This window comes from Olea europaea, chromosome 10, assembly GCF_002742605.1.
Source record: "Olea europaea var. sylvestris chromosome 10, O_europaea_v1, whole genome shotgun sequence".
Lineage (NCBI taxonomy): Eukaryota > Viridiplantae > Streptophyta > Magnoliopsida > Lamiales > Oleaceae > Olea > Olea europaea.
This window is the reverse complement of record NC_036246.1, coordinates 8,781,934-8,794,040: the sequence shown is the minus strand read 5'-3', so window position 1 is coordinate 8,794,040 and position 12,107 is coordinate 8,781,934. Positions and strand designations below refer to the sequence as shown.

Here is a 12,107-nt window from a genome sequence, read left to right as displayed (position 1 = left end):
TTTCACTAAAACCTTTATGAGAAAAGTTATGATATGGCATTATTCAAATTTCTTGTCAATTGTAAAAATTAGAGCACGAACTATTTGGAAAAATTATGTTTTAATTTACTGGACCTTTCCAAATATATATAGGAATAAGATATGTAGATAAATCTTTGTTTTCCCTTTTATTAATAAAGAGTATAAAAAATTTTACCTTGAGTAAATCATCTTTACATAAATTTATTTTTTACGTTAAATTTTTAAAGAAACTTTTGACAGCGATTTAAATTCTAAAATTTGGATTGTTACAGTATGGTCTCAAAGCTTAGATTTCATTTTCTTGTAGCCTTATAAAAATGAAAAAAGAGGATTCCTTGTCGCTGTTCACGACAAACAATGATGTGAATTGCAGAAATTTACTATAATTTTAGATTATTTAGCATCATCCATATGGGGTTCATGTGCATTACATAATACTTTTTATCAGATCCGGTCGTGTGCAGAAGCCAACGAGGCCATTGCCTCAGGCCCAAAACTGAAGGGGCCTCATTTGGCCCAGATGTTATTTTATTTTTATTATTTTTTTGTGTGTGAAATAATGTGAAAGGAAAATCAGTGTTTTTTTTTTCTCTTTTGAATTGAGCTCTCTTTTTCCTTCTTTTTCGTGCCCGCCTTCTCCTCTTCTTTGTTCTTAACCACAATTCGCAAGCAATGGCTAACAAGGTCATATTTTTTTAGGGGGGGCCTAATTTAGGAATTTCGCCTCAAGCCTTGACAATCACAGGGCCGGCCCTGCTTTTTATCAACATTAAAAGTGCATTATATTATATATTTAGGGCGGGACGAATTATGATAAAGAAAAATGTGACCATTTTGAAAAATTAGCCAAGCTCATGCTGCTTGCTCCATTCTAAACAGTGGGAAATTACCATTAATTTATTATCATTTTTTTTAAATGAAAAAAATGAGAATGTGACATTAGTATAGAAGTTTCATATTTTTAGACGTTACTTGTAATAAATGTCCATTATTAAAATTTTTGTGTAAATTTACATTTTCTACTTGTCTCCTTGTAGATTTTATGACATGCACATTTCCCTCACTAAATTTATGATTTATATCACAAGTAAAGCATGATTCCTTTACTTGCATATGCGAGCATGAAATACATTATGTTATCATGATAAGAATGTAAGCATGATATGTAAGACTTAATGCTTGGGTGAACAAATGACTTGTCCCAATAGGGACCATAATAGAATTGTACTATTATGCACAGAAGATTGACATGGATGATATTATTTTTCCATAAGAATGAGGAGTTTAAGACCAAGTATCCAGAACTTCTCAATTAGCCAAAATAAAATTTCGAGTATGACATTATTTTAAGAAGTAAGGATTGTAATGCCCCAAAAATTTTATAGAATAAATTTATTTGTTCTATATTTTTATAATTTTGGAAAGTTGAGGACCAAAGTGAAATGGGAATAAATTCAATTTTATTTGGGCAAAAATTTAGATATTGAAAGAGCGATGATAAGCATACCAATATTGGGGGTCGTCAAACAGCTCGTGTTTAATTATGTATATTAAGCTCGAGAAAAAGCTAATTTGAATAACAAAAGCCTAAGTTATTGAAGTTTAAAGAATTTATCATTAAATATTATTTTATTACTTTTGTTTTTGACATCTGAAAGTATTGGCAACAACGTGTCTACTGAGATTGAGTTAAAGCAGTTTGTTTTATTTGGTTTGGATAGATGTTTTGGGTGATTAGACTTCCACCTTCTATAGGAGATTATCCTATATATAACCCCATGAATGCAGCATATTTTCTCCGTAGAAAAAGTCAAAAGAACCATGACTGAGAGAGAAGTTAGATTTTTGTACCATGTGATATAATTTTTCAAACACGGCAGTAGACTAAAAATAAAGTTGGAACATAAATTTGGTTCTCTCCAAAAATTTAAATTGATCTAATGATGTATGGTAACAAGGTGCAGGTGATTTTGTCCTGTTTAATTTCATTATTTCATGTTGATTAATGTTATGCTAATGAAAGATATAATACGATATGATATAGTCATCCGGTACCAAAGATATAATATATTATGAGCTCTTACCACCTTCCAAAGATATGATATGACGGTATGATTATTTTAATGCATGAATCAATATTTTTATTCGGGATTACACAATTACTCGTGTCCTATTGAGTATTCTATATACTCACCCTTTTTTCCCAATACTCACAGGTTAGAACGGTTCGTTGGTTGCCGGATGATAAGGTACTGTCATTGTGCTTGATTTCATTAAAGTTAATAAAGTGAATTGGTGCAACATGACTGAAATTTAATTTCCAGCCTTAACATTAGTGTTAGTCATATGGATATTTTTAGGATTTGAAACTTGATTTATTTTGTTATAAATTTTAGTTTGTGTTTAATTACATTGGTGGAATCAATATTTAGTTATCGTCTATCATATAAAATATTATGGGTGATGTAAGGATTTATTTAGCGGATTTTTTTATTTATTTATTTATTTTTACTGGAACCTTTATGAGAAAAGTTATGATATGACATTATTTGAATTCCTTGTCAATTGTGAAAATTAGGGAACGTACTGTTTGGTAAAATTAGGTTTTAATTTAGATATTAATTTAGTGGATCTTTCCAAATATATATAGGAATAAGATATTATGTAGATAAATCTTTGCTTTTTCCTTTTTATTAATAATGAGTATAAAAAATTTTACCTTGGGGAAATCATATTTACATAAATTCAACTGTCACATTAAATTTTTAAAGAAACTTTTGATAGAAATTTAAATTCTAAAATTTGGGTTGTTACAAATCATGATTACTTATCTTGATGCAATGAAGAGTAAATTTGACTAGGAAGGCCCAAAAGTACTAATCTAAAGGAAAACATGTAGAAAGCTAGCAAATCCTAAGAAACACTTCCAGAGAATTTAAGAAGCACAAACCACTATAAACTACAATTAACAATAAGAAGTTTCGAGTCCTAGCCACTAGAAACAGTTGAAGTGGTAAAGATCACTTACCAGTATTTTAAACATGGCAGCTACACGCAAAGGCAGTAGCCGTGGAGTAGTTTGCAATTGTGGAAAGACAGGCGAAGGATATTCATCATTGTCAGTAGGAGATGTTGCTATTAACTCTGCAGAATATGATTGCCCCTTAGATGCTGAAAATGCCGAATCCTGGTGGGATATTACAAAGAAAGTATAAGCAACATGAGGATGGATCTATATCCAAAAAGTTAAATATAAACTACATATCGAGTGGGAGATTAATACACCTTTTTTGTATTAGCAAATGCACGTTGGACAGCCATCGCATCACTTTGGCGGTCTGTCTCCAAATTTCTCTTTTTACTGTTTTCAGATTCTGTAATAGCTGGAGAATCCGCTCTACAGATTTTACTTAGTAAATAAGCATTTGCATACGCTAGATTAAAGATCAGGAATAAGTCCCAACTTCAAAGTTCTCTACCTCTTATAATGAACACTCCAGCCTCCTTCACCATCCAGGGATAGGACCACATCATGAAATGCAACTAAAGCAGGACGGTGAGAGATTGTGATACATGATGTTCCCATTGCTAGAACTTTAGCACAAAAACGTTCCTCCATATCAGTCGTCACAGCGCTTGTGCATTCATCCAGGATAGCAAATTTGGGTTTATGGTAGAAGAGACGAGCCATTCCCAGTCTTTGTTGCTCGCCTAACGATAATTCATCACCCCAATTCACCTCCTTTTCAGGAGGGTAACGTTCCAGGAGATATTCAAGATCGACCTGATAACAAGAAGTTACTGAACTTCACCAACACAGTAACATAACACCTAAAGCTAGAGAAACAAATGTAAAAAGGAAAGAATTTCTTACATTCTTCAACAGGTCAACCATTTCTCTTTTTGTAAGAGGTTCGACCTCTTGATCTGCAGTAAGAGGATATATCAACTGGTCACGCAGAGTCCCCACTGCTGTATAAGGCCGTTGTGGCACATAAAAGATTTCCTTATTTAGATCAGAACCAATTCCAGGTTTCACAATATGGCCAGATACCAGCGGCCAAAGACCTCCCAAAACTCGAAAAAGAGAGCTTTTCCCACTTCCATTTGGACCTTAAATGGGTTAAGTGTTACAGTCAGACAGTTATACGCGAGCACAGTTCCAGAATACTGATATGCAGCAAGTTGCCTATACTGATACTAATGACAGCTTCATACACAACATTAGACATTAGAAAGGTATGTTATGTATTTATTCACAATCATAGACATATTGCTCTTTCCTTCTAAATAAACACAATCCAACTCGGTAACTCATAAGAAAAGGTAACCAATTAATTGAATAATCATGCAAAGATATAACTAACCTTAACCTAAAAAGAGTACCTGTAATCAAAAGATTAGAACCTACTTCAACCCGCAGAGTCAGATCCTCAACCAATACATTGTTAGTTGGAGTAACAACCTGAAAGTCCAATATGCTATAAGGATAATGGAAAGGAAGAGAATAACAAAGCAAGTAGAAAGTCTTTAACATTTTCTAACTACCTTGACACCATCAAACTCGATGTAATTTGCTTCACTAACATAATTCCTGCTCCCATCAGTCTTCACAGAAGATGCATCGCGTACACCAAGCTCTCTCGATATTCCCATGAGTTCATGAATACGATCAGCATAGCCACTGCAAATTGGAAGAAAGTTTAGCTAAAATGATAGCTACAGAGTACGCACTCTAACTAGCAATGCCAAGCAAGCCATATAAGCAATGGTGCACATAAATATACCAGAGCTGGTTATCAAAATGCTGAAGCAAATTGTATCATTATCTTCTCACCATACAAGATATAATGAGAACAATACCTACTAATAAAAATTACAGAACTATCCAACCACAGTTGTTCAGAAGGCGGCCATAACGATTCTTTCCCACAACAAATGTGAGGGAAGATTGGTTCTGGCATCTCTCTCCAAACATAGCAATGACATTAATATCATTGCAAAAGTCAGTCTATCACCCATCCCAGCAAAAAGTGAATATATAAATACTCATCTGCGATTCTGCATAGAAAATTTGAAGCTTATCACCTTAATCCCTAACATATATGTTCCATGAGAAAGTTTTCCCTGGGGACAAATTACCTAAACAGGAAATAGAACCTCAAAATGATTGCCCTCTGATTGAGAGAGTAGTAGTAGTCAGATTTCTTGTTAATGTAATTAATTTACTTCAGGTGCAATTTTATGCATGCAAGTTATTGAATGGAAGACAATAAGCTCAATTAATAAATCCTATGGATTTTCAACTTAATGAGTGCAACAGTCTAATAGTCCCCCAAGCAACTGAACAAGTAATACCTCAGGCGATTGAGCCGTCTTGAACTTATAGAAAGAGTTCCCAAGGACTGGAACAATGATATTATAACACTCGTATGATATCTTAAATTACTCAACATCTCAGCACGTCCTAGAGTTGAAGAATCAGGCCTTAAGTTGCCAGAGAAAAAGGGCTCTATTATCAGGATAACAGCAACAGTAGCACCAAGATATTTCAGCAAAAAGTCTTGAATCATGCCAAACCACCAATGGTCATGAAGAACAACCCTCATATGCTGCACAAGACTCTTAAACTTCCGCTGAATGTGAAAATCTTCTCTATTTTCACCTCCATAAAATGCTATACTTTCTGCATGGGTCCTTAATCGTGAATGCAACTGTCTGTACTCCCCTTCCAGCTGTTGTTCTTTGGACATGAGTTTCCCAAATGCAGGAGAGAAGTTTTTGATTGTGGTCCCTGCTCCCAACACGTAGGCCTGGAAAGTATTGATATACATATGCAAATTTCTTAGTAAAATAATAACTACCATATCGAAAAGTCTGAAAGAAATGAAGTTATAGATATACTCAAAAAGCATATGAAAAAATTTAATGCTAAGCTGTTATTTGAAAAATGGTTCAATTTGCGAGAATGGATTACCAATATCCAGAAAACATATTTTGGGCTTGCATATGAACACAGACGCCAAGTATAAAGCAACCCATCAGTAACAGCAATCAGATCTTCTTGTACTAGGTCACTCAATTCTGAACAGAACCTCGGTACATCACTTGCAATGCGTTGTTCAGGATTAGTTATCCGACCATCAACATGGGACATCTTGTAATATACCATATTCTGGAATCCAATTAATAAAATTGATCAAAACACCAATAAAGTTGAAAGAGAGTTTTCATTACCATTCACGAACAGTAGTGAACCCAGATTGCAGACAATCAAAAGATGGTTAATCAGTCAGATATGGGGAAGGGAAAAGAAAACTGCATGTTTGCATTATACTGTAACTCTGTATGATAAAACAAACAAGTAGAACTAATTGTTTTTTACATAGTCGTCGTGTAATTACATAAAATTGTGATCTCATCAGCTATAAGAATAAAGTAAACACAAAAGCATGGGGCACAGATCTAAGTGAACCATATAATGCCACAGCAGATTGCACAATTAACTTGATAACGAAGAATGGATAGGATCTTAAGAAATAGTATCGTTGATGTATTTTGTGTAACTGAAGCACCAGCAAGTGAAGCATTGCTGGATTATGTTTTCAAAAAACAAATTGAGCTACTTGATATTCATTGCTAGGTTTAAAGTCTTAAAAGCTTGTTCATGGGCATAGATGGAATCTTCCAAATTTATACCTTATTAATGATAATTATGTAAGAGAACTTAATTTCCAAATGGAATGCATTTAATCTAATAAGTTTTCCATCCTATAATTGATTCCAACCAACTTTTGCATGGATGAGTCCAAAATAGATGGGTAGAATAACAGATCACAAAGTCCTTGTAGGTATGCAAAGTCAAATGCAATGCATTTGCCACGATAATACCAGAAGAACCATCGAGTACATTTTAGCATTTACTTCCAATATTAACAAACCAACAAAATAAATTTGTGTACGAACACTGGAAAAATAAATTGTGGCTTTTGGTGCAGGACATATGTTCCTTCATAATTTCCCTCATTTTATCAGTGGCTATTGCCAGTCACCGTGTGCTTCAAAACCTATTATAACATATCAATTTCTTTTACACAAGAAATCACTATCCATTACAGACCCTATTTCCCCCTTCGCTTGATATAATCCGCCGCCTGTCTGCTGGCCGGGCGAATCAAAGTCAACTGCTGCAGTTTATCCTTGCAGCATTTATTTCAAAAATAAATACTCCACAACATCAGGTAAAACAAATAAAGCAAAATATACACGTGAATAATGTAAGCAAAAGTGAATTCCATCTTATATTATTGAAACACTTCGGATGTCACACTATTCCTGGGTCACGACTCGCAAGCAACATACACTTTACATGAATCCTTTTACCTGTCCAGCCATTTCGCGCCGGGGGGTTTGAATATTTGACATTTTGATGTCAATGACAAAAACACTCCTCTTGACACCTTAAAAAAGATCAAAGTTATTTGGGATTGTTTACATGAATCCTGTTTTTGACATCTAAATTACAAAGGTTCCACTTGTTTGCAATTACCTCGTTCCATGGGATTTAAGAGAACCTCTTCTTCCAAATTTTACAATCTAAATGGTCTATCACCTTTTCTATTGGTGCATCTAGCCGATTTCATTGAGCGTGCCCAAACCATTTCAATTGGTTATAACTATCTTCAAAGGGCTCGGCTTAACCAACTCACAACATTCTTATTTGTTTCTTCTATAATACTGCAAGTCCACCATAACATTTTCATCCCAGCCACACACAAAATATGTCTGTTTTCTAGTAGCTTCAGTAACCAAAACCTCGCCGCACTCTCCTTGAGTAGCTCCCATTGAGGCCATAGTCCTGATGTACATAACCATTATTCTATCAATGTACACCATTTTGACACTCATCTTTTCCTGTTCTCAAATTCAAGATTCAAGGTTATCCCTTCCACAACCTCTCTACCTTGACCGAAGGGAGTAAAAGCCTCAGAAATCAGGTGAGACTTAGACTTGTAGAAGACATTTTTGTAATAAATAAGGGCAGAACCAGTAAGAAAGGAGATATGTACTTCCATGATTACAGGCTCCAATACTCTTCTTGACAAATAACTAGCTTAGATAGCTGATATCCAAGTCAAAACCTAAAATGATTCTCTAAAACTGTTGTTTGATTCCCTCAGAAAGCTCCACTGTGAGACTGTTAACTTAATACCACGATCCTGCTATTTAAATTACAACTACAATTTCCAAATAAGTCTCTAGATAAGGGTTCTCTCATAATTTCAACTTATCCATTAACTTAATATTCTTTCATGTGCAACATCTTTAATAATCTAAACTTCAGCTTACTTTGTAGTGGCATGCTCCCAAACCAAATGCGAAGTTAAAGACAACTTTTGACCCCTCCACAAGACCTAAAATTAACAATCCATTGGTGTAACACTTAGAATTACACTTGTACGCAGCATATATTTACAAGTATCACATGGAAGAAAATTTCACTCGCGATATCAGGGACACTGGACACAATTTTTCCAGATTTGCTATTGAGATTTGCAAGCCCGTGAACTTAAGAAATCAATTTTAATATAATAGTGTCAGCAAACAATTAGACGAAGAAATTACAGAGTGATCTTGCTAACAAAAAGAACATTAAAAATTACCTGAAAATATTGCGTATGGATAAGCTTTGTCAATATTTTCCTGAACCGTAAACTTAAGGTCCCTGTTACATATTTTGAGGTAGAATGCAAAGTTGACTGGAGGAAACAAAGTAAAATATTTTCAAGAATAAGACGGAAAAATGCCGGTACACGTCGGAGAAAAGCAGCACGAAAAAGGAACCCTTGGACTTTAGCCAATCTGTTGCTAACAGCAGTCCGTGAAACCTGCAAAAACACAAAAATGATTCTAACATAACTCACTGCTAGGCATACTTGACTTCTTTAGTGAAGAACCTTACCGCTATAGCCACCAAAGTCAAAATATCTATCGCCCCAATTCGACCCATACGAGATAAAAGAATAGCAGCCAAAACTTGGAGAGACCTCAAACTTCCCCTCTTTTTCCTACTCTTTGTTACAGTATTATCCTTTCCAATCAAATTGTTTGGTTCTTCTTTATTGTCCTCAGTTCCATTGCAGTGAAGCAAAGAATTCTGAATTCTACACCTATTTCGTGATTGCATGTATGCAGCAGCAGTTCCACCGGCAACAATGATGCCAGTTGCAAGTAGTAGTGTTTTCCTGTCAGAAAAATTATAAAAAACTTTTGATACCACCACTTCATATGGGGGAAGGTATTGGAAATTGCAAACTAAAATCGACATCATAACATATTGCCAGAAGAGTTTTGAGCTGCAGTCATTATGGAGTTCCATCCTCGATCTTCAAGGAGAATAAGAAGATGACCGCAGGAGACTTACTTTTGAGGGTAGTACAATAACCTCATAGACAAATCCACCAAGTCCCATTGACAGATGTAATTAGATGAGGAGGTTTTTAATTTTTTAAATGAATAGCTATTTCTGAAAATGTAAAAAAGGGGTCAAAAAAAGTTTGGCACCCATTCCATAGTGATCTCTTGCTTGTTTCTTTTTATCATTGGTGTGCTTTTGCTCTTTTCTAAAATAAATATCCATTATATTATAATTTTGTTTCAAGTTGGGGTTGAATGGACATCTAATGAAAGGTCACCATTGTGCTTTCATTTCTACCTTCCATGTAAAAAAAAAGTGCTAATCAAGGTTAGGAGTAGACGAACGAAAACCATCAGCTCTTGTAATTTATTATTAAGAATACTTCTATCCAATGGAAGCATTCGCAGAGAATATAACAAACATTAAAAAAATGTTCTTAATAAGCCTCCTATTAAACTAGGAAACAAGTTTGCAGAACTGGTAGCAGCAGATATACCATTAGAGTTCAGTTTCACCTGTAGACATAGAATACACATTAATAAATGGAGAAGTGTATTAATCAGCTTCTCCTATGATCACGTGTCCAATATTGGTTTCAGTTTCACAAATGGAGAAGTGTGTTAATCAGCTTCTCCAATGCTCGTGTCCAAGATTGATTTCAGTTTCAGTTACAACGATCATCGTTTAACCATCCGGAGTATATAAACCCTTAGTATGCTGATCAGAACTCTCTTACTTTATTTCTTTCAAATCATTCACTCATATTCAGTAATAATAGTAGCAACTAATCAACTGCAAAAGGGGAAAGAGATTCACATAAATAATATCACAGAGTTAATATTTTTTACCTCCTCGAGGCCAAGAGGCCCCGTCCACGTTCAGTTAACTGTAGAAGCTGAAGAGAAGGCATTTTTTAAGGTAGACCTCCTCTGGATAATAGTTTCAGTGGCTAAGAATACCGTCTTCTTGAGATCTAGAGAAAAATTGGTTTCAACTTATTATGCACGGAAAATTTATGGAAGTGCTAAGTTTGAGAACTAAATGGATGCAGATGTCACACATCAAAACATGAAAATACTAAACAAAAAACAGAAATTCGAGATAAATGATATTTTAACAGAGTAATTATTCATGTGCAACAATAGAAGAGAGTAGCAAGAGCACAGTGAGCTCAAACAACCAAATCTATAGAATCATACCATGTGTTGCAATAGATTCAGGATTAGGGAGCACTATGCTCTCTTTAAAGTTCGAATCTACTCTATGTTTGAAAAGCTCTATTTTATCTAAGTGGTCGTATTCTTTGTCCCATGCTAAGAAGCACTACTCCTAGATCCATTCATTCTTCCTAACAAAAAAAAAAAAAAAGTATGGCGTTGGCAACAAATTTTCCACCAATAGTCAAAACGATTTTACATAAAGCACAAAACATTAGCTCTTTGTGTAGACAAATGTCAAAAACTGCAAGTGAACATAACATAATACTAATATATATAAAAAATCAATTCTCTGGACAAAGCACATATTTATTTCATATTTTCCACCACAAACTTCTCCCTGCTTCACCTGTGTGATCCTTTTCATTCAATCTAACCGGTGTCTTCCACATGGCCTACACCAGTGTGGGATAATAGTCCTCTTTGAGCCAACCTTCTGGCTTATTCAGATGCAGACAGCTTCATATAAAATGTTCAGGTTACATAGTAGGGCTGGAAAAACTCCCGAACCGAACCCAAACCCGACCCGACCCGAATCGAGCGGCTCTTCTTCAGTCAAATACCCGAACGGGTATTTAAATCGAGAATCGACAAGTTTGGTTCAATTCTCGATTCTTCTCGGTTCTAGATCAAGAATCGAAGAGAACCGAATCTTCCTAATTTTTTTAATTAATTTATTTTAAATAAGTCAAATTATTTTATTTTTTCTAAATAAATTTACTAACTAATTAATTTAGTCCAAACCCAAAAATATGATTTCCTATTTCTAATTTTCAGTTCAAAGCCAACTTTATATTGACCTAAATTTTATCCAAAACTGTTACTCTATCGTACTGTTGTTTTTACCGTTCTAGAAAAATAGAATTAAAGCTCAACAACGCCTCTCATTAATTATTTTGAGTTGCTATCTTCCTCTTTCTGTGATTTTAACAATCAAATCTACGAAAAACTCAACAAAGAGAGACGCAAAAAAAATTGGACTACGTTATTTTGTAAAAGCTAAAATTGAACATATCATTAGTCGAATTAATGTAACTTTGTAAATATTAAAAACTTTAATTATAATAAGGAACCTGAGAACCGAATGGAACTGAATCGAACAGTTCCATAATTAAATTTGGACTCGACGATTCCATTTACTAAATACCCGTAAATTTTGGATCAATTCGGTTTAGTTCCATGTCCAGCCCTATTACATAGTAGTTTGTCACTCCAATATTATGGGCATCAGCTATACATTTGTGTCATGCAAGTGAACTAGGAATCACTGATTATTTCAAAGGCTTATAATCAACAAATTCAATACCCATATATTCCATGCAGATTTGTAGAAAATACAAGACAATTAACAAAGACAAAAAGAAAATGACAGATTTCTTTCCTTTGCAAAGCTCAAAAATTGTCTGTCCTTGGAAGGCAGGTGAAGGCAAGTCTTTTCTATTACTTCAATG

The 12,107-nt window shown here is 34.5% G+C and overlaps 1 protein-coding gene across 1 annotated transcript; it reads right to left on the bottom strand.

The window, feature by feature from the left end:
• Positions 1–3,001: 3,001 nt before the first annotated feature.
• LOC111401146 (ABC transporter D family member 1) lies at positions 3,002–10,443 on the bottom strand. The gene is made up of 11 exons (XM_023028745.1): positions 10,288–10,443; positions 8,984–9,266; positions 8,685–8,909; positions 5,999–6,196; positions 5,380–5,834; positions 4,570–4,705; positions 4,408–4,486; positions 3,896–4,134; positions 3,501–3,805; positions 3,307–3,418; positions 3,002–3,208 (listed from the first exon to the last, which is right to left on the bottom strand). The coding sequence occupies exons 1-11, from the start codon at positions 10,347–10,349 to the stop codon at positions 3,017–3,019; spliced, it is 2,286 nt and encodes a 761-aa protein (XP_022884513.1). The 5' UTR covers positions 10,350–10,443; the 3' UTR covers positions 3,002–3,016.
• Positions 10,444–12,107: the final 1,664 nt, after the last annotated feature.

Bases quoted from the DNA above. Each gene is read 5' to 3' on its own strand.
- LOC111401146 (XM_023028745.1), bottom strand. From the start codon at position 10,349: ATGCCTTCTCTTCAGCTTCTACAGTTAACTGAACGTGGACGGGGCCTC. The intron at 4,487-4,569 runs GTAGTTAGAAAA...TTGGACTTTCAG, and splicing joins TCGAGTTTGATGGTGTCAAG to GTTGTTACTCCAACTAACAA. The intron at 3,419-3,500 runs GTAGAGAACTTT...TAAAATCTGTAG, and splicing joins TGGAGTGTTCATTATAAGAG to AGCGGATTCTCCAGCTATTA.